We start from the raw sequence: 23,036 nt of genomic DNA, 5'->3' as shown, positions 1-23,036 counted from the left end.
AGCAAAACTTTTTTAGCAGTAGAAAGAGTATACCCTAAAACAGCAATTTTCAAGCTTTTTCTTCTCATCGCACACATACACTAATTACTAAAATCCTGCAGCCAACCAAAAATTGTATATTTTGCCAATCTGACAAAAAAAAAGGTATAACATTGATTCATTGATGCCAGATGCTTATTGTTGTATTGGCTGTTGTAATTTTTTTATTAATTTAAATTTATTGTGCTCACATGGATTCAATTGTCCCACTGAATATAACACCCTCACTCCCCACTCCCATGGCCCCATTTGGCTGTTGTAATTTTTTTTATTTGACAATCTAAGGAAAAAGAAGTCAATGCCCCTGACTAAATAGTCAGGTATTGCTTGTTTTAAAAATTCCTATAGACACCAACATTCCTGCCTTGGCACGCTGGTTGAAAATCACTGATCCAAAATAATGATAAATAGCATAGTATAGTAGATGTGTAAATCAGCAATTTAGTTACTTATCACCATTATTGAACACTATGTATGTACTTACATGTGCTAGACTTTCATATCACTGGCAATGCATAAGTTTGTTATGTCAGCCAGGCCACAGACACACAAGTAATGCGCTGCCCTCACATTACGATGGCTACAATGTCACTAGGCTATAGGAGTTTTTCAGCTCCCTGATCATCTTGTGGGACCACTGTCACCTAGGTGGTCTGTCCTTGACAGAAAGGTGGCTGTTATACATACAGCACATGACTATGATTTAATGCTGTGCATTTCCTCATTCTGCTTGTTGCCTTTCTAATTCTGAACAACTTTACCTTCCCCACACCCAAGCCCCACTTGTCCCAGCCTGTGTCCTTATTTCCTGAAATGTGACTGCTCTCTTGTACGGTATGGTTGCTGCTCATGGACTAAAACCCCGAAGGGAATCAGTCTTCTTCGAGATCTGATCTGGATCAGGGAACCCACGCCCTGCAGTAAAAAGTGTCATGAAAATGGACTGATAAGCAGGTAGAAGCAAAATGCTTTGTATACACAAATTGCACTGCATTGCAGGGTGCAGTTTGGAAGTTCAAGCCAGAACTGTTTATTAAAATGCATGAGCTTACTGTCGCTTTACTGAAGAGATAACATACTTAACGGCCACTGGTGGAGGACTGCATAAAGAAACGGGCATTTTATGTGGATCTAAGGAATCCTTGGGAAGTTTTTTTTTTTCTTTAGGCAAGATAAAGCCATCCTAAGGCCACATTGCTGGCATAAAAATATGCACATTACACGTCAGCAACTACAGGATAATGCATTTATTTTGTGTGAGCACAGCAAAACACTTGAGAGCAGTTTATTTTGCAGAAAACTGAATTAACTCTTCAACTGCTGTTCCATGTCACAAAACCACCAATCTTGTCACACTAGCAAGCTTTTGCTTCTTATGAGGACATTCTTTAGCCTGTGCGTGTACGAAGGATAAATCAGGTAAAGAGAAGAAAATAAAATGGGAAGGTGAGTGCTTCCTACATGATCAACCCTGTCAGGTGGGTATTCCCACGGGGGCCTCACACAGGGAGAACTGACATCTCTATCCTGAACCATGGGAACCTGGAACTTCTCAAACACGTGGATTTGCCCTCTCACATTGCAACTGAATTGCTTGTCCGGCTGATATCATTTATTTCTCCAGCACAGGTCACTTTGTACCTACCTCTCTGCTGGGTGTTGGTAAATGAGTGGACTGGATTGAACCCTTTAGCTTGTTGGATACTGATGGAGCCTAACCGGGTCTTCTTTCATGTTTGGTCAAATGGTTTTCCTTCCAATTGGAAAGAAAGAAAAACAAGGCTGGACTCCCGGGACTTGGAGAGGGCAGTGTGGCAGAGTGGACTTGCCCACCAGTGGAGCCAGACAGCTCTGGGTTCCAATCCCAGTGCTACCACTTTTCAGCTGATGGGCTCTGATCAGCTGTGGTCCTTTGGTATTGTTTTACTTTTATAACATGGGGATGATGGCCCTCTTATGGGGTTGCTTGGCAAAGGGAAAGTACTTGACAAATGTCAGTTCCACTTCCATTTCTCCACACCTTCCCCCAAATTCTATTCATACTGGGAGAAATCAGAGACGTGGGAGCATGAGGAAGTATTCTCCCTGTTCCTTCTACCTTTCTCCTTTTTTCACAGAAACCAAATATCAAAAACATGTCTTCTCCCTCTCTCTCCTCCACCTACCCCCTCAACCCTCAAGCCCTGCTCTGTCAAACCAGGTTACCAGGAACCAGCCTTTCTTTTCTCAAGAGGGTGGGGGCTCAGAGGCCATCCTGATAGGACCCTAGATGGAATTACAATTCACTGCCTCCCTGGCAAGGCTGGGAGCCGAAAGGAGGCTGCAGGTCTTTTTAAGGAGTCTTCTTCCCTATCCATTTCACCATATTCCCCCAACTCAAGCAGGCGAAAGGTTCGAGCCACCTTGGCGCTAGCTGTGGCAGACACACCCAGGGTCAAGGTGTGAGCCTGTCTTAGGCAGCAACAGGAAGGGAGGGGACTGACTGGGCCGGAGTCCTGCCATAGTCACAGTGAAAAGATTTTTACCCGGAGGACTACCTCGAACTCAACTCATTCCATCTCGGTGAATGAGTCACTTGATGGTAACGGTGTAGACACAGGTGTAATACTGGCCTGCGGAAGACCTTACAGCCCCACGGTCCTGGAAGCTCAGCCATCCCCAGTCCAACCTTTACAGTCCACAGCCACAAAAGTAAAATTCAGAGATTAAGCAATATGCCTGAGGCCTCGAATCAGTCCTGGGACTGAGCAGAACCTGGAACCCGCCATCGGGATTCCCAGCCCTGCTCTGTCTGGCGCCACCCTCCTCCCAAGGGCAACAGTCATTGACGATCAAGGTGCCCACGCAACTTTCGGGTCCCACCTCGGATCCTGACCTCATCATTCCGGTCGCGACCCCTCGTGATTCTGGTCCCCCCCGCCCCAGAGCTGGTGTTTTACCGTCCCTGTCCCTTCCCCAGCACCCCCGCAGAGCCACCTGGATGCAGGAACACCTATGCACACATCAGGGAGGGCTGCGAACACCGAACCTTGGCCCTGCAGAACCAGGCAGAGCCATCCAGGAGGGGTGCAGATGGGGGTTTGGCTAGGGGTCAGGCGGCGCCAGGTCTGGGGCGGAGCCTCACGGTCGGGAGCCGGAGGAGGGGCCGGGCTTGGCGAGTTAGGAGGGCTCTGCCGCGGAGCCGGAGCCCGCGGGGGAGGGAGCCGGAGGTGTGCGGGACCCAGGGGCACGCGCCGGCGGGCAGCGAGGCGGTGCGGCGGGCCCGGCGCGCGGCGTCACCGGAGGCGGAGGGGGCGGAGCCGCGCTCGCAGCTGCTACCCGGCCGCCCGGCTCCGCAGAAGACACCCGCCCGCGGCCGGGCACGCACCGCGCGCGCACTCTCTCCGAACAATGCTCCGAGGCGCCCGGCGGGGCGGCTGGCAGCTCGGCGACCGACGGCGAGGCCGCGAGAGCGCGGCCCCGAGGTGAGCCTACGACGCTTTCTCCAAACTCGGCCTCTTTTTGTCTGGCGAACGTGGCCGCAGAGGGGAGCGGAGAGGAGCGCTGCGCTGCGGGCGCCCGGCGGGCGAGCCCGCGTCGGCGTCCCCGGGGGTGACAGGCGGCCGTTGGGGAGGGTGGAGCGCCGGGACCGCGTGCGCCCGGGCTTGTGCCCGAGGTGGAGGCGCCGATCCTGGAAGACACGGGAGCCGGAGGGGTGTTTTCTATTCATTGGAAAATTGCGCTCACGAAAACGAGGAAACTTTCCTTGGAGTTCCGGGTGGGGAACCGACTCTTCTGCGGGTCTCGCTGGTCCCGCTGCTGTTTGGGGCACGACTGAAGAGCTCTGGGATTGCTGGTGTGGAGACTCCTTTCCGCCGCCGCAGTCTTGTCCAAGGAGAGGAGAGCGAGAGGCTGCCCGGGCTGCCTGGACCAGGACCCCGGAGGGGATGGCTTGGGGCTCCAGGGTCGTAGGTACCCCCTTAAGCGGCACCGCGTTAGATGCCAGCCTCGGAGTTTCCGGGGGAACCGAGATGATGCTTTTCCCCTGAGCCACAGCTGAGCTGCTGAAAGGCATGCCATGGGCCGTTCTTAACCTTTGCGTCTGCTGACCCCTTCCCAGCCGGGGCAGACACGCACAAAATAGGACCTCTCTACTTTCGGGTCCTGTGAATGGGAATGGAGGCAAGGCCAGCCAACTGTGTAACCGTATCATTCTCTCAGGTAAAGCCGAGCCAGCAAGCACATGGCTTTGGAGAGCCGATTGGATAGCAAAGCCCAAAGGTCTAGGGGAGAGGCGTTTTGCAACGAGTCTGGTCCAGAGTTAGGTTCGGGCGACCTTACTGATCACTGGCCTGAACTGATGTTAACAGCCTTTTCCTTTTTTAAAACGGAAATTGGACAGGAAGGCCTGGGGAATTCTGCAGTTATTTTCTTATTCTGGGATTTTGTGGAACTCAGGAATCCTTCTCACTGGTTCAGACTGTAGGGGGTCTAACCCAGAAGAACACATTACTTCTGAGATTAGATTACATCGCAATGGATGAGGAAAGAATAAAATATGTAGAAAGTTGGGTGAATATCATGACTTCCTGTGTGTGTGTGTGTGTGTGTGTGTGTGTGTGTGTGTGTGTGTGTGTTAAGGTTGTCACTTTCTCCTCTCTGTCCCGGCAGCCCCTGCCAATGGATTGTTGGAAACCAGACCCTTTCCATACATATTTTCCTCTTCTTACGTTGCATTAATTTTATTGTAACATACGTAAATTTTGTAGAGGAGTGGTTGCTGGTACTCTGTCATTCCAGGATAAGGCATAAATGATTTTTGATGCAAGTTTGAGGGGCAATATTCTGAGCCAAAATAGTTAGTTTTATGACTCTGGGTCTGGCCAGCATTCTTCATTCTTCGTATTCTTTTTAGAAGGAGGTGGGAATGCATCTGACAGCTTCCGTCTTGCAAACTGTAGCCACAAGTCTAGTGCACAAGTTTGCAGAGGCAAAGATCTTTTATCATGACTTGGATCAGAAGGAATGCTGAAATCTTTTTCTAGTCTCACACTGCTGCCTCCCACAGAAATGAGGGAATTTGCATAATTCTGGGGGCCGCCTCCCTCAGAGGTAAGGAATGTGGGCTGGGAAGGTGCCATTCCCAGGCTGTGTGGAGAGCTGGCAGGCAAGGCGTGGCTCTCCATTTGTGAGTGCCACTTGAATCTTTCACTGTCCTTTACTTTACAACAAATGGAGATCCTTCCAGGCCCTCTCTAGACAGATAGAACTGGAAAAGAATCTTTTCTAGCTTGACCTGGTAGATTGTTTGCTGCAACTGATAAACAAGTTTTTAAGAAGGTTCAGTGAGTCAGGGATGGTGAGAAGCCCCAGGCCTTGTTAACCTCTGCGTCTCTGAGTGGGTGTGTTGGTGACAGTTGTGGCCATTGACAGGAATTTCAGAAGCTTGGATTGGAGCGAAGAGAGTGCTCATAAACTAAGGGGTTCTGAAGGGAGCTTCCCCCGTGTTGGTAATCCAGAACCAGCTAGGAGTCCCAGGGCTGCAGTGGGCCACGGTCTACAAAGGACAGAGACCTCTGGCAGCAAACAACCGTGACAAGGTTGTGCTCTCGGTTGCCTATTGCGGAGAGAGATGTGGCCGCCTCAGACTGCTTCTTTGTAGACCTGTGGTAGCTCTGACAAAGCAGGTAGGAGTCCATGAGGCTGAGAGGCCGCAGGAATGTGAGGAGCCCACACTGAGCTGGGTTCCAAGCTCTCCTCCTCCAGCCCACGGAGGGGTTCCGGAGCCTCGGCCTGCGGTTCGGGGCCTTCCCTTTGAGGCAGGCTTCATCAGCGCCCGAGAAAGAACCCGCTCCCCACCTCGGGACAGCACTGTGGACACGGGCCCTACTGAACACCACAATGCTTCGTCCACTTCTCTCCTCTTCCAGAACTTAGTGGCAGACCTCAGGCTCTCCGCAGCCTGAGATTATAGGAGAAAGCCAAATCCGTGCTATCCTCCTCTGCTTGTTGAAGCTTAGTGACCTCTTCTGGGCAAGTTGGCAAGGGATGAACCTGTTACTTGGGCGTACTTGGGGAGAAGAGCCTAGCCTGCAATCGTCTCAAAGGGAGGGATGCCTGCGATCCTGACTACGGTTGCTGAAAGGCAAATATTTGTCTTTGATTTCAGACTGTTCATCTAGCGGAGAGATGCGGTGGCTTCAAGGTCAGCTTGGAAAGGGGGAAAATTTAGCTTCAGCACTTGTTGAGTAAGCCCTCCTGTCTGTGAATGTGGGAGATCAGAATGCTAGCACTTTCCACAAAGATTCTGGAATGATCTTTGGGATAGCTGGTTCATTCTGCCTGCTTAGTCCTGTGGATAGTTTAGAGAGCACCAGCCTCAAAGCCAATTCTCATGGGAAGAAAATGGTGAGCAAACCCTAGGGCAAAACCCTCCCTGTTTGATGAGAATCTGTTCACTTGAGGTTCTTAAAGACTGTTTTCTCATGAACAGTCTCCTTAACAGGGAAGTCAGTTTATTTAAACGAGGAAAAAAGAGCTTTCAGTCTAACCCAGTGATTTTCAACCTTTTTTTTTTATCTCACGGCACACATAAACTAATTACTAAAATACTGCAGTACCCCCCAAAAAAATTTTTAAAAAGGTATAATTTTGATTAATTCACACCAGACAGCTACTGTTGTGTTGACTGTTGTCATTTTCCCCCTCAATCTAAGGGAAAAAGAGGTCAGTGCCCTGACTAGTCAGGTATTGCATATTTTTTAAATTCTTGTGGCATACCTGTATGCCTGTCACAGCAAAGCTGTCAGACAACACTGGTCCAGCCGTGAAACGGTGAGATGATGAGCTACCTGTAAAGTTGGCTTCTCTTTCCAGAACCGCCAGACTCTCTGTGTCTATAGACAGGTCTTAGCTCCCGTGGTGGTTGCCATTGTTTTCCCATCTACCAAAAGGGGATGAAGCTGCCAGGCTGGGTGTCATTCAGGTTAACTGGTTAATGACCCTTAGAGCTCCACCCCAGGGGTGAGTTTACTAGGTTCTGTGGCGCAGACTCTCTGCTTTCAGTTTTACTGTCAGAGGCAGCTAGCTTTCAGCCTGAGGACTGCCTTACCTCCAGGGCTGTCACTGGGAAAGTTACTGTGTGACCCTCTCCTCCCTCGCCTGTACCCTCTCCTGCCACCCGTCGAGCACAGCACTGTGGGGCTTCCGCGTTTCTGTCTGTCCTCCCCTTGGCTGCAGCTGCAGCTGACCTCACTGAGCAGCCGACTGAACGATGTATACGACGCAGGGGGAGGGAGGTCAATTCCCAGGATGCCAGACCTGCCGACAAGGGTCCCCGTGGGTCTCTCCCCTTTCTCACCCCCTCCGCCTCTGCCTGGTCTCAAGTAGGGATGGCAGCGCTGGTTTCGGGGCCCAGGCTTGCCTCCCCACTCACATAATTCTTGGTTAGAGATGAGAGCTTATCCTCCGGAAGCCACCGTTTTTATTCGCTGTCTACTCCTTCGTTATTGCTGCTGTGGAGCAGTGTCCCAGGCTCTAGAGCCCCAGTGGCATGGTTTGCATGGAGGAGATAACGGGCTTCTCATCTGTATGATTTCCTCCTGTCAGCCGCCCCCGAGCCTCCCAGGATTTTCAGACACTGAAATGTCTTTTATGCTCTCTATTCCCGTAATAGAGTTGTGTTTAGTTTTTATAGCTTCTGATAAGGCCCACCATGAGAGAGTGATTAAGAGCCTTATGGGCAATGGGTGTGGGCCTAGGAATAAACAGAATGCTATTTTTTTCCCTCCTCCTAACCCCTGTTCACTTCTCCCCAAACAATCGGACCCTAAAGTGACAATGCACTTGTCCTCCGGTGGGAAGATCTCTGATCAGGCCAGTGTACTTCCTTTCCAGGAAGCCGCTCTGTGACCCACATCTGCCTCCCACCAGGCCACGCCGGAGAGCCCAGTGCAGGATGCGTGAGCGCGCTGACCACCCAAGATGCACCAGACCATCCGACTGAACCCCGAGAACCTGAAAATGTCTGCGTGCACTGACTTTGTGGAGCACATCTGGAAGCCCGGGTCCTGCAAGAACTGCTTCTGCCTGCGGAGTGACCACCCGCTGTCGCCCGGCTGTCCCCAGCCCAGAGCAGGCAGCCTGCCCCCTCCTCCTCGCCTGCCCCCCAGGCCTGAGTACTGCCGCCTGGAAGATGAAGGTGTGAACGGCTCGCCCTACTCCAAGCCCACCATCGCCGTGAAGCCCACCATGCTGAACTCCGATGCCTCCGACGCGTGGACAGAGGCAAACCTGAGTGCTGACATGTCGCAGGTGAGCCTGAGTCACCCCTGTGGTATTTTTACAGGGGCTGCTCCTGTTGTAACGCTTGGGGACTGGCTGGCAGCCAGGAGGGCCTATTAGAGCAAGACTCCCACAGGGTGGCTGCCTGTCAGCTTGCCCCAAGCCCGCTCCTTCCTGACTGTCACCATCCTTTCTATCTGTTCCTTTAGACCGAGGACCATTAATCCACTCCCTCAAAGTTTGTCTGGGGACTGTATTCATCATTTATTTGGATAAATATCACGGCACACAAAATGAATCTTTTTTTAAAAGTTTTTTAAGTTTTCTAATCAATACTTTTTTTTTTCCAGACACAGAAAGAGAGTCAGAGAGAGGGACAGACAGACAGGGACGGAGAAAGATGAGAAGCATCAATCATTAGTTTTTCGTTGCGACACCTTAGTTGTTCATTGATTGCTTTCTCATATGTGCCTTGACCGTGGGCCTTCAGCAGACCGAGTAACCCCTTATTCGAGCCAGCGACCTTGGGTCCAAGCTGATGAGCCTTGCTTAAACCAGATGAACCCGCGCTCAAGCTGGTGACCTCGGGGTCTCGAACCTAGGTCCTCCACATCCCAATCCAACACTCCATCCACTGCGCCACCGCCTGGTCAGGCTAATCAATACTTTTAAATACATATACAAGTAGCAATATTGTGGGATGAACTCCATGTATCCACCATGCTTTAGCATGTGTCAACAACCTACTCATGACCAGTCATGTTAATCTCTGCTCCCCTCCCCCACCACTCTCCCTTTCCCCGGATTTTAAAGCAAACCCAGTCATTTCATTATTTTGGTACATCTTTTAAAAAAATAATAAAGTCTTTTAAAAATTTTATTATTTTTTTTTGATAACCACAGTACCATTATTGCACTTACCTGTATTATCAGTAATTCCTTAATATCATCCCATCCCTGGCCAGTGTTCATATTTCCCATTGTGAAGCCTGGGTTTTATCAGCTTTGACTTAGGATCGCTAACTGGAACAGTTACTTTTTACACAGGGGGCCAGTTCACTGTCCCTCAGACCATTGGAGGGCTGCCAAATACAGTGGTCCTCTCACTGACCACCAATGAAAGAGGTGCCCCTTCCAGAAGTGCAGTGGGGGCCGGATAAATGGCCTCAGGGGGCCGCATTGCGGCCCGCAGGCCGTAGTTTGGGGACGCCTGCAGAGAGTAGACCATTCCGCTCATCCCACAGGTAACGCTCACAAAGGCATAACTATTCAAAGCGCACTGAGAGCCTGCTGCCTCCAGACGTATCTCGGACCTGTACGTCTGGGACACAGTCTGAGAACTGCTTGCGACCTCTTGGACCTGTTTGCCTGTGCTAGTTTTCCCAGACCGTCACAGTGAGTGGGTCAGGAAGGGTGTGCGAGCTTATGTGCAATCGGAGGTCGATGTTATGTTAGGGGAGGCTCAGTTGAGAAGAGGCATCTCTTAGGGTTGCCCTAAGCTCCAGGTCCGCTCAGGGCTGCTCCGTTTTCTGGTAAGCTGGTTACATCCACTCAGCGCTCACTGGTCAGTCTTCACAGACATAAGCCAGGGACGCTCTCTGTTCAGCATCATCTTGGACAGGAGCCCCATCAGGGCCTACTTTGATGCTGCTGCTGAAAGTGGGGGTCGGGGGAGGTTTAGAAGGGGAGAAGGGACGGACAGGGACTTCAGTGAGGAGAACGGCCACTTCACGTCTCTGTTTCGTGGCCCCTCTGCTCCAGCCTCTTATGCAGACCCAGGCTGAGGTCACTGCCGGTAACAGGAGGAAGAGCAGCTCTTTGGCCGTGTCCAGCCACAAAGCAGCCCTCACCCTCCTGCCCGGCCCGCCATTCTCCCAAGGTGTTCTTAAAAGCCTATGATTTTGGTTGCTTCTAGAATGTACCATGACACGGTTATCAAAAGACTAACAAACCCAAAACAAAAATTAAACAAAACCCCAAACTCTATTTTCAAAGCCCATAGAAGAACTTATGTCATCTGGCAGTTTCAAGGGAGAAGGCAAAATGTTCTTTTTTTAGAGTGATTTTCCCCCTACTTCACAGACCTCAGCCGAAAGAATGACAGAGGAGGGTGGCAAGGGCAGGTCCCGTCTGAGACAAGGCTGCAGGTGATCAGAGGGCAGGGCGCTGCCCAGCCTTCGCCTTGCAGCACGGGGACAGTTTGTGTTGTCATGGTGCTTCCCTCTCACTTTTCCTCTCTCCCTTTTTTTCCCCTGACAAGGTCTAATGTAAATCTTTTCACCTTGGGGCTGTGTAGGTCATGTGGAGACGGCCCCCCAGCAAGCTGCCCCTCCCGAAGCAGGAAGACCTGCCGATGGTTTATCTGAGCAGCTTCCGCGGCGTCCCGAAGCCGGCCGGGCCCCCTGTCCCAGTCCCCGCAGACAGCCACCCTCGCTGCGCCCTGGTGGGCCTGCACAGCCCCGAGGCGCGTGGGGACCATGGCACCGCCGTCCCCCCGCTGAGCCTCCCCGAAGAGAAGGCTGGGCGAGAAGACAGGTCCAAGCTGCCCTACCAAGAGCCACCCACCACTCAGGAGAGCTTCCGCCAGAAGCTAGCTGCCTTCGGAGGGATGACAGCTGGCTGTCACAGGGGCCCTGGGCTCTACCCCTCCCCACAGCCCCTGCGGGAGTCCCTGCCCTCAGAGGATGACAGCGATCAAAGGTGCTCTCCCTCCGGGGACAGTGAAGGGGGAGAGTATTGCTCCATCCTGGACTGTTGCCCCGGGAGCCCCGCTGCCAAGGACGCCGCACAGGCCAAGGGCCCCCCGCGCAGGTCTGGCGGAGGGTACTGCTCCCCGACCTGCTGGGAGCCGGGAGTGTGTGGGGGGCCGGCCGAGGGCTTCCGCAGGGAGTGCCGCGGCCAGGGCCCCGCAGAGGTCCTGTCCAGCCTGGGCCCCCAGAAGCTGTCTCTTCCGGCGGAGGCCGCCAGCTCCTCCGACGGCCTCTCCAGCGACAGCGCCAGCAGCGGCGCCAGCAGCCCCTTCGCCCCGGCCCCGGAGAACGACTACTGCGCCCTCACGAAGGAGCCCGTGCCGGCAAAGCCGCAGGACTCCGGCTGCCAGGTGGGGGCCGCTAGCCGGTGCCTGGGGCCCCCTGGGGAGCCCCAGCCCCCAGCCCACCCCAGGGAGGCGGTGCAGCCCGAACCCATCTATGCCGAGAGCACCAAGAGGAAGAAAGTGGTTCCAGTGCCTTCCAGGCCACAGGCCAAGGCAGAGCAGGCGGCAGTGGCCCCCGGCCAGGGCCACGGCCACGGCCAGGTACGGACCGCTAACACCTGGGCTCAGAAAACAGCCTCCGGCTGGGGCCGGGACAGGGAAGGCCCAGACATGGCCCCCCAGGTGGCGGCCACTATCACCGTCATGGCAGCCCACCCCAAAGAGGACCACCGGACCATCTACCTGAGCAGCCCGGACTCCGCCGTGGGCGTGCAGTGGCCACGCCAGCCTGTGAGCCAGGACGCGGACGCGGGTGCCCAGGAGACTGCAGCCGGGCCAGGGCCGGGCTCCAGGGAAGGCGGTCGTCACACTGCCAGTGAGAGCGTCCCCCACGGGAGGCCTGCCATCCCTCCCAAGCTGTCCAGGAGTAGCCCGGGAGGGTCCCCGGTGTCCCCGTCCGCCTCCACGCTGTCCGACCTCAGCGAAGGGAGCTCGGGGGGCGGCCCTGGGCCCCAGCCTCCAGCCCGGTGCCCCCCTGACCCGGCTTCTTCCTGCCGGGCCAACGGGGTCGCCCACCGGGACTCTGTCAAGTGTCCCCCATCTGCCACTGCTGCCTCAGCCTTGGACCAGCGGCGGCCCCGGTACCAGACTGGGGCCTGGAGCCATCAGTGCCCGATCGAGGAGGAGGTGGAGCAGGACTTTCCGAGTCAAGGCTGGGGACGAGAGACAGAACACGGCCCCACGGACTCCCCCGGCTCCTCCACCTGGCACCGTCTCTGCCCGGCCGACGGCTCCTCTGGGCAGAGCGACAAAGCTGGGGCCGGGATGAGCAAATCGGCCTCTTTTGCCTTCGAGTTTCCCAAGGACAGAAATGGGATTGAGGCCTTCTCACCTCCTCCGCCACCTCCAAAGTCAAGGTGAGTGCGAATGTCTGCGTGTGTCTCGGGGCTCGCCCAGCAGGCAGGACGGAGGGCTCTTCCCGACACCTTTCCCACCTGCCCTGACAGCCCCCGGCCCAGGCTCTGCCCGGCCCTCGGGTCTTTCTGGGAGCTGCGGCTCCTGTTTGTGGGCGCCAGACGGACCGACCAGCAGTGCCCTGCTTGGGGTTGGCCCTTTGGAGTCGAGCTGTCACTCTTTCCTGGTGCCCGTCATTTTCTTCTCTGGTCTTCTTTTCTTCCCTATCTCTCTGAAACACCTTCACCAGGCTTTTTCAAGAGCCTGAAATTCTTTGTTTAGTGAAGCATGCAAAGAAGGCGGCTACGCTCCAGAATTTGGAGAAGGCCAAGGGGCAGTGCTGCCTGGGCGCGGCAGGAATGCTCACCCCGGTGGGGGTGAGGTCCGGGGGCCAAAAGCAGAAGTCTAGGAGGCTCTGCACATGGGTAGTAGCCTTCATATGTGGTTTTTTAAAGAAAAAACAAGATGTAGTTTTGTTTTTGGTGTGCTGAAACTCACAGCTTTCTCCGTGGCTTTGCTGTTAGCTCCTGCCACTTCAAAGTACCTTCCCAAGGCCCAAGACAAATAAATGCGTTTTGTAAGGTCCTGAGTTGTTCACGGAATTTAAATTCCGGGGGAAATAACATCCCTTCTATGAAAGCAAATCCGACTCCTCTCAGGAAAAGGAGAAAGCTGCTGTGTCTCCTTTTAGAAGGACCTTTAGAGAGAGCCTTTCTGCACGTTCTCCAGCCCTGTCATTGCCAGTGGGTCTGTTTCAGCCCACGTGCCTCTGGGTTGGCGTCAGAAGCAGGGGCTTGACCACAGAGAGAAGCCGCTGTGACACCTGACTTAGAACAAGAAGGTATCAGAGGCTGGGAGGCGCTCTACCGTGGACTTTTTTCGCGACCGCTGCTCTGTTCTGCTGTTGTTGCCTCGGCCACCCGCCATGCGAGGTAGACATCCTCCAGGTCCTCAGGGGATCAGTGACTCTCTTTGGTTTCAGTTTTAACTCCCTAAATGAATGAGGGGTTCAGCAGCTAAGAGGAGCTCCCAAGTCCGTGGCACTCTCTGGGGTCTGGGAGTTGATGTATTAACTCATTTGATCCTCAGAACAGCCCTAGGAGGTAGGAATTACCACCCAATTTACAGATGACAAAACAGATAGAGCTGAAGTAAGATGCCCAGGTCACGCAGCTGTCCCGGGCAGTCCGGCTCCAGAGTCGGTTCCGAAACACGGAGGGCACACTAGCAGGCAGGGGGAGTGAGAGGAAAACATGGGTGTAACCTGTCTGCCTCAGCCCCGGGCAGAGGAGAAGCACAGGCTGTCGCATCAGCAATCAAGTTCATATTGCATTTATCTCCGCCACAGGCTGAAGGATCTTGAACAAGCCACTCGCCATGACTGAGCCTCCAAGTAACTGTTCTCTAAAACAGGGTGACAGTAATAGTACTTTTCTAACACCACTGATTGAAAGGCTCACGTGAGATGAGCAGGCTTCGATGCAGAGGTTACTTACTATGTGGGCAGAAGCTGCTGCCTGTGGCCGGGACACCCACACCTCTAGAGAACCAGCCTCGCCCAGTCCCAGAAACACCACCAGAGCTTTGGAGAAGGAACTAAAAGGTTCTCGTTTAAGAATCAAAGGGTTTGCCTGATCAGGCGGTGGCGCAGTGGATAGAGCGTCGGACTGGGATGCAGAGGACCCAGGTTCAAGACCCCGAGGTCACCAGCTTGAGCGCGGGCTCATCTGGTTTGAGCAAAGCTCACCAGCTTGGACCCAAGGTCGCTGGCTCGAGCAAGGGGTCACTCGGTCTGCTGAAGGCCCACGGTCAAGGCACATATGAGAAAGCAATCAATGAACTAAGGTGTCACAACAAAAAACTAATGATTGATGCTTCTCATCTCTTTCCGTTCCTGTCTGTCCATCTGTCCCTCTCTCTCTGACTCTTTCTGTCTCTGTAAAAAAAAAAAAAAAAAAAGAATTGAAGAGCTTGACAAAACCCTTGTCACCATTGCAATGTGTTAAAGAACAAAAATTGAGCCAAGTAAAGTTAACGATCTAATTGGCTTTATGAGATAATTCATGAATCAGGCAGCATCCCATCTAACAAACAGGGAATGGTATCAATGGAATGCCTTTATAGGCAGAAACAGGCTGAGACAAAGGAGTTAAAAGATCAGACAAAATCACCCTTCCTTGGGGGAGGCAGATTGCCTCACTAAGGTTGACCACAAATGCCAAATTGATTCTTGGGAGAGGCTAAACTTACAATTAGATTAGGTATTAAGTCTTGGTGGGTCTTACCAAAAATGACTCCATTTTGGACCTTTTTTTTTTTTTTTTAACAATTCCTCCCTTTTGACCAAATTCTCAGTGTGAGAGATGTGATAAAAACTTAAGGCATCAACGCCACTCACAGCTACTACTCTGTAGTAGTTCTCGAAACTTTCGTTGATCTTTTTCATTTCTTTATTTATTTTTGCTGAATCTCTCTGGTATTCACAGGTTACAACTTCAGGCTCACATGTTCTTAAGGTAAGCCCTGTCGGGCACAAACCTCTTCCACCGAGGTGGCATTGTTAATGAATTCATTTGCAGGAATTGTTGCATTTGCCCGTTCATGCTAGGAGTCAGGTAGGTTTCTCCTAGCCTGAAGTAAGTGTTTTTCTGAGTTCCAGAGGTTATCCACCTCAGCAGTGGGCTGGGAGATACAGGTGATGGCACTAGCTTCCCTTTGGCCAGTGCCAGAGTAAAGAAAAGACAGAAAAGAAGGAAGGGTTTCATTTCTAGCTGAATAGGAAGGTTTGATCCGGCACCTTGGGCAGAAGCAGTCCTCAACAGTGTCAGCCGCTTCTCTTTTCAGTGCAGCGTTTGGATAAAATTCAGTTCCATATAATCCTGCTTTTTTTGAATCCCGGTTTTATTTTTATCTTTATATTTATTTATTTATTTATCTTTTTAGTGAGAGACAGACAGGAAGGGAGAGAGATGGGAAGCATCAACTCATAGTTGCAGCACTTTCGTTGTTCATTGATTGCTTTTCATATGTGCCTTGACGGGGCGAGGGGGGGGGGTTCTTCAGCTGAGCCAGTGACCCCTTGCTCAAGCCAGCGACCTTGGGTTCAAGCCAGCGACCTTGGACTTCATGCCAGCAACCTTTGGGCTCAAGCCAGCAACCATGGGGTCATGTCTATGATCCCACACTCAAGCTGGCGACCTCAGGGTTTCGAACCTGAGTCCTCAGCATCCCTGGCCGACACTCTATCCACTGTGCCACCACCTGGTCAGGCTTGGTGTTTATTTTCTTTTTTTAAATTCTGGAAATTTTAACCTAGCTCTGCTCCGTGATTTCAAAGTCATTAGAAATCTGCACTTGTCATAAGTCCTTTCTATGAATCTCCTTGAAAATAAAGCACTTTTTAGGAACACTTCAGTAAACCACCAGAGTAAAAACATGACTATAAGTGACAAAAGATTTGAAAATACCCACTGTTAAAGATCTGATACGAGTTTATTATAATAGACTTGACAAGGAAATTTGGTCATTCCTATAGTGTGTAACATTTTATAATATTATACCAGAGCATACTACACTATAGGAATTTCATACAATTTCTTATACTTATACTTATCCTAATACAACATAAAGAAAGTTGAGTATTACTTTTTATTTGACAATACTTCCCATGTATTTTAACATATCAGATAAGCCTAATGAGTTTAACATTTTTCTTTTTACGATGAGAGAGAAAAAAATCTTTTGAGATATTCCAGGAGCCTTCTAGAAAATCCAAGTTATTCAAGGTCAGAAAGACTTCATTTAGAATTTGTTTGGGGGAAGTTTGTTAAAAATAGCAAAAGGTTTTAAAAACATTTAGTCAAGTAAGATCAGAGGTTAATGTGAATAATACTCAGTTATTCATTCAACACCAAAGTGACAGTTAAAATTTTACAGGCAAATATAAAAGCTTACATAGTTCTGAGCAAAACTTAGCTCTTTTATTATCAAGAAGAATAGGTTTACCAAAAACCCGTATCTTACTTTCCTGCATACAAACTTGTCTTCCTATTTATTCCTAGTAGTTTTAATTACATATATACAAATACTTTATCCTCAAAAACCTTTCATTTCTAGTGAAAACTAAGAAGTAAATCATTGTAAACTTTTTTTTCCATTAGCATTCTGTGGCTCAGTAGACTTACAAATACTTTTTTATAATTTTTAGAAACATACGCTTTCTCATAGAAAATTTCTCAGCGTGGCACAAAATATGTTTACTAATAATAGGTCCAAATAGCTTTAGTTCCTCTGTAAAAGGAAGCCACAGTGGAAAACCTTATGTTCAGTAATTAATGACTCATTATTTCAATCATCTAGATATTTAATTAATTTCTGTTATTTAGCTTAACCTTAGCAAAACTTTAAAGTTTCAACTTACCAAAAGATTTTGGGGGAACTATTTAAAAAGTTCACCTAAAAACTTTTTAATTCAACTTACAGTTACTTAATTTACTTGTCTTTATGTTTAGATTACTTATGAAAGTTTTCCAAGGTGGAAAAATGTTGGAAGGTCTTTGGACAACACATAAGGTTAACTTCACGTCTTCACTTGGGCCATCTGTTAAATGGGTTCTGTTTCTAAGCATCAGCTTCCCCTGCGACAAAGCTAGTGAATCTCCTGATGTGTATTATGGTCACTCAGAGCTCTGGGGAAAGGGGTTGTTTGATGCAGGGCAGAGTTACTTACACTTACTGAGATCCAACTGCTCTCTAGGGCCATTATGAAAGAACAGAGAATGATTTGGGGTTTGCCTGTGGTCCTGTTCTACAAAACTGACTCTGATTTCAAAGAAAAAAAAAAGTGATGTTGAGAACGACTTGGCTTTCCTGTGGTCTTGTTTTGAATGTTTGGCAGTCGCTTATCTGTCTGTCTGAGATACTGTCCTCAGTAAACTCCCACTGGGGTCCTGAGGAACCTCTTACTGCAATGCCATGGAAGACAAAGGCTTTCAACGCCCATTGGATGTGCTCACAGTGCCTTAGTTTTAGAGGCGTTGAAGCCTGTGCCCAGCCCTGCTCCTGGGCAGGTGAGGGAGAGCCTGGGTCCTTCCTTCCATGCTGCTTGCCAGGCCACCTCCTGCAGACACGGGCTCGTACCTCCTCAGAGTGAAGGACCCCACCGAGTCTCTGGGTCTCCCCGTCCCAATTTCAGGCAGAGTTAGAAGGTGCGGAGAGACGAGTACTGCTGGTTAGGAAACCAGAACGCACAGGAAAGAAGTGCAGACTTGTTAGTTTAAATGTCACGTTCAAGACTTAAGGCAATTTAATGAGAGCAGGAGAGCCGAGGGAAATAATTAAAATGCAAAAGAATCAAGTTTATTTCTGCCTTTTATTCTTCGCAGATGCCAACCTGTTTCTAAATAACTTATGGCTTTTGAGCGACAAGGTCAGTTGCAGGAGAATCGTCTGATTAGAGCAAAAACCCCAAATCAGGAAGATAGGCCCGACCTCGGAGGGGGAACTGCCGGGGACAGGTGAACGAGAAATGAGACAAGGCCGCACGGCTGTGGTTTCCTGACAGTCTGGCCCCAGTGAGGCCGAGCCAAAGAAAGAAGAGTTCCACCAGGAAAGCGAGGGATGACTTTGCTTTGCGGTTGTCACTCGTGTGAATGATCATGTTCGCCCACGGCTCACCTACGCTCTCCCCCTCTGTGGGGATCCTGCACAGCAGAGATGGAATCTGCCCTTGGGCTTTGGGTCCCTCTTAATTTTCCTCTCTCCCTTCCACATTGCTTCTCAACAGACAGGTGGTGGCAGTGTCCCAGCTGCAGCTGCTTTCTGTCCCCGGAAGTGGCCCCTGTGCTGACCAACCCGGTGTGGTGTCTCACGGACATGGCCTCCCGGTGTGAGCCCTGGCAGGAAACAGAGCGACTGAGATGGGCGTTGGCCTTCGAGACCCCGTGTCCAATCTGATTAAAGCTCCAAATGCTGCTTTTTTTTTTCTCTCTCTCAACTCTGTGGCTCCTTTTGTGGCAGTGCATGGATTACAGAGGGCCTGCAGCAGTTTACAAGGAAACCTCATAGTCTTGATGCATAATGGGATTTTTCTTGTGGCAGTCTGAAAATCACGCTTCGCATTAGAAAGCCCTCCCTGACGACGCTTAACTTTTTTGACAGAACTGAATTTAGTCGGAGGAGGCCCAGTTGGTCCAGGAGAGAATGAATACTGTGCGTGCTTCAGGGGCATAATTCTCCCCCTTCCCCTTTCACGGAGTTTGGCAAACAGAACAAAGCGCATGTATCAGCAATGCAAGTTTATGTTCTGTTCTGCGCCAGGGGCAAATTAATACTTGGCCTCTTCCCATGGGCTTGTGGAAAGAGTCTAAAAAACCCCTGGACATCTGATGATGCCATAGTGCTGAGAATTAAAATTGATTCCTATCTTTCTATTCTGTCATTTTTTTAAAAAAAAATCAGAGTTGACTAGTAGTATCTATAAACTATACATGGCATTCTCCCCATTTTTGAGCATGCATCCGTGGCTAAGGCTACAGATTAGAGCTTCTTTAATTCATCAACTTCTTTTCCTCACTTTCTACTAATTCCTCACTTTCTTTTATGCCTTGGCAGGGTGTTAAAAAACCAGTGACTTCCCTTTAAGGCCCGATAGGGCTGCGCTGACACGATTAGATCAGCAGGTATGCGATATGAGCGCCCGAAGCTCACCCCTGCTTGGCTTCCCTGTGAGGAGACTATCTCTCAGAGCATCTGGATTGTGCCACATGCTGTGTTCTTCTGATCAGTAGTGCAGGGTGAACTCAGCCTGGTGCCCAGGAGAAGTCCTTCCTTCACTGTCTGTCTACTGACCTGATCCGAGATCGAGATCAAGCTTAGTACACGCATAAAAATAACCATGGATTAAAGAAAAAAAAATGCCAGATGCTCCTTAAAGATAAAGAGCATGCTTAGTCATCTGTACGTCTATGATATCTTGTTTGGTGCCTGGCACAAAATAGATGTTCAAGGAATATTGGCTAAAGGGAACTTGTAGGCAGAGACCACTCCCTGTTCATTTCAGTTCCTCCAAAAGCACCCAGTCCTGTGCTTTGCACATCAAAGAATGCTGGAGAAAGGAGCGGTTACTTTAAGTACTCGGATCAGAGTATCTCTCTGAAACCCAGCCTCCTGACGGTGCCGGTGCTGTGTTCAGGCCTCTGTTCTGGCAGGGAACCCAGCGTGCCTTGCACCGTGTGAAACTGGATCCACGTCTGTGTCTCCTAAAGCGTTTGTAAATTCCTTGGTGTGCAGGGACCATGTCTCATACTTTTCTTACTTTCCTACAGGATACCTTAGTACGGTGTCTGGGATACAGTAGGTATTTAATGAAGGATTGATACATTAGAAAAAAGAGGTCAGCGTGAACTACAAAGTTTTTACTGGACACCCCATTATAATTATGTTGCTAGACTTGCTCAAAAGAACATTGTCACCTTCAGTGACAGAAACCAAGGTTAATAATTATTAATGCTTCAAGGTGGGTAAAGGCCTTGTGGGCACAATGCATCCTTTCATGGATTAATTACTCCCCAATGATCGTACATTTCACCTTTGTTGCTGGGCTCTCTTTCTTGGCTCTCTCTCACTCTCTCATTTTTTTTTTTTTTAAGCTGAGCAGGTGAGTGGAGCCAGCCCTTTCTTGCCACAGAATGTTCCTTTCAGGTATAATCACCTAAGGACTTTCCCCCTACCAGTGAATTGCAAGAAATTCCAGGGTGTGGTTTTGCTTCTCTGAGAGTAGATTTTCTGTGCTTTCTGAGGCAGGTTGTAAAACACACACCTGGGCCGTATGATCAAGCCCCTTTTGTCCTCAAGTGATCAGAGGGACTTTGTTCCTGGAATGGCAAGCCTACTTTTTGGGTGTGGAACTCACCGACTGGTAAAAAATTCGCTTCGTGTCACTAAAGATTTGTTGCGGTTTTGGAATCTGTAACGCGCTCACGAAAGGATTTGCATTTCTTTCTATCAGGGTTGATAGGCCAACTACAAAGAATAGTCAACAGCCCTTTCTGCAGGTGGTGACGTTTAGAGTTTAAGACCAGAGTCTTCATCCTCTGGGCTGAAATTATTCCATATGTCTTTATTGACTTTTGGACAGATCCTTGAAAATGTTGGACATTAAGGGTGTTTGTGCTGTTTCCATACAACTCGGTAAAATTCCCTGCTCCAGTTAGCTTCTGTCTGATGCCCTGGAAAGCTCATTCTCTGTGCTTCTCTAACGGGCGGACTCACGTTCTTCTTTGGGGGAGAAGGGGAACTTGCTGATCAAAGAGTACTAGAGGAAAAATCCTTTCCTTTTTACTCAGATATTTTACTCTCCGGTTAATTTTAGTATCTATCACTATCAAATGACCTCCCTGACTTCCTGGTAGTTTGGTTCTTAGACATTTCATGCCCACTAACGCACGTTCTATATAAAAACTAAGGCCTGACACCCAGGCAGGTAACTGGCTGCGTTGCCATTATATGGGCCTGAGCTCTAGAAAGCCCTGCAGAATGGCACCTGCTCTTCAGAAGCTCCATACAACAGTCAGACGAACAAAAATACAACTACATTGGGTAAATGCAAGAATAGCTGAGACAAATTGACATATTAATAAGTAACGAGACTTTAAAGAAAGAAGGGGTTTCGGAATTTTAAAATTAGGCATAATGGGTGGTCCCTTAAATCGTTCTGATTCATACGTGCAGGTGGAAGCAGGATTTCATGATTGCTCGTTTTTGAACCATGAGGGCAGTTAGGTGGCATCCTCCACACCAAGTCCGACCAGTTGGAGTGGCAGTCTGGGGCTCCACGTGGAGCACAAGGAGGCCATGTGTCCACCCTGCAGGAAAGCTTGTCATCAACCAGCAGGCTTCAGGTTATGCGAGAAGGGAGTGCAGATGTGTGCTGGCTATTTGCCAACCCAGGTTTAAACTCTGAAATTTACCATCTATAAGGCAGAATCATTGGTGCTCAGTAACTGCGCCCTATACTTATTTAAGAGCTCCATACCTGGTTGGGGTGGCCTGGCCAGGTGGCCCTAAACCAAATGTTTGGCAGAAGGTGTTCATTCTTTTTGATTACAGCTTCAGATTTCGGACTGTAATGCCAAAATGTTTCCTCTTAATGAGTAATTATGAATACTTCATGAATTTTAATGGGTGATTATGACTAGCTCATGAAGTTTTGGAATTCAGTATTTTAGTAAATAACAGTGACCATGAAACCTATCATCCATTATTTTAACTCTTATTTCTCTTTACTTTTATTGACTTAAATGTACTTTTTCGGTCCTTAAATCTTGTTAAATAATGTGTGTTCACTCAGCCTTACTGACGTTGGCTTGTACCACTGACTTTCTATGTCCCGGATTGGAGGGTGAGGAGGTAGGGGCTGGAGGTTTGTCAGAATCTTTTAGAGTAGTAGTTTGATAATAGAAATTACGTATTATAATATAAATTTTAAAAATAAAAACAAAACTACTCTTTTCATAATACGTAGTTACAGGGGTCAGGAACCAATGGCTTGCGAGCCAGATGTGGCTCTTTTGATGGCTGCATCTGGCTCGCAGACAAATCTTTAATAAAAAATAATAATAACGTTAAAAATATGAAACATTCTCACATATTACAATCCATTTATTTCCTAGTGCTCATGTTCATGGTTGCAGGTGGCTGGAACCAATCACAGCTGTCCTCTGGGACACCACCAAATTTTTATTGGATAATGTGTAATGTACACAAGTTGTTATATGGCTCTCGCGGAATTACATTTTAAAATATGTGGCGTTCATGGCTCTCTTAGCCAAAAAGGTTCCCGACCCCTGACCTAGTATGTCTTGACCGGTGAAGTTAGGCCATTATTTTTATAGACTTGGGGACAAGGCGGGTCTTCCTAGGAGAAAGTAGGAAACCAAGTTTTTATGATTTGTTATGTTTACCTGGTGACCTCCCTCCCAAATCTCTCAAAATGCCTTCTCTGTATTCATGTCCCCTCCAAAACTCGAAGCAGAGGAATTATCTGTAGAGTGACTCCTGAATCCAGCCCCGGAACCTTCTGCTTCCCATCCTACTTTCAGTGCTTGTCCATGTTTCCTACAACAGCAGACAAAAGCAGTGAAAGACGTTCTTTGCACAGCTCAGAGCCTAAAACTTTCTTGGTCTTGGCAGTCATTTAATCACTGAGGACTTAGTGTAGGCGGAGCCAATATATAATACATTGCCAAGTAAAATTAGGTATTAGACTACACCAAGGGTCCCCAAACTACGGCCCGCGGGCCACATGTGGCCCCCTGAGGCCATTTATCCGGCCCCCGCCGCACTTCTGGAAGGGGCACCTCTTTCATTGGTAGTCAGTGAGAGGAGCATAGTTCCCATTGAAATACTGGTCAGTTTGTTGATTTATATTTACTTGTTCTTTATTTTAAATATTGTATTTGTTCCCGTTTTTGTTTTTTTTTTACTTTAAAATAAGATATGTGCAGTGTGCATAGGGATTTGTTCATAGTTTTTTTTATAGTCCGGCCCTCCAACGGTCTGAGGGTCAGTGAACTGGCCCCCTGTGTAA

At 49.4% G+C, this 23,036-nt stretch overlaps 1 protein-coding gene across 3 annotated transcripts in view; it reads left to right on the top strand.

The window, feature by feature from the left end:
- Positions 1-3,243: 3,243 nt before the first annotated feature.
- Positions 3,244-23,036, top strand: part of PRAG1 (PEAK1 related, kinase-activating pseudokinase 1) — a 54,853-nt gene continuing 35,060 nt past the window's right edge. Inside the window, exons 1-3 of one of the 3 annotated variants that reach the window (XM_066380263.1) lie at positions 3,244-3,503; positions 7,951-8,331; positions 10,598-12,411. In XM_066380263.1, coding sequence (XP_066236360.1) covers positions 8,002-8,331; positions 10,598-12,411 — 2,144 coding nt within the window. In that variant the 5' untranslated portion in view covers positions 3,244-3,503; positions 7,951-8,001. Of the gene's footprint in view, positions 3,504-7,852; positions 8,332-10,597; positions 12,412-23,036 lie in introns of all 3 variants that reach the window. The other 2 variants (XM_066380261.1, XM_066380262.1) reach the window with 2 other exon arrangements.

The sequence above is a fragment of the Saccopteryx leptura genome, chromosome 4, assembly GCF_036850995.1.
Source record: "Saccopteryx leptura isolate mSacLep1 chromosome 4, mSacLep1_pri_phased_curated, whole genome shotgun sequence".
Taxonomy (NCBI): Eukaryota; Metazoa; Chordata; class Mammalia; order Chiroptera; family Emballonuridae; genus Saccopteryx; species Saccopteryx leptura.
This window is presented reverse-complemented; position numbering and strand designations above follow the sequence as displayed.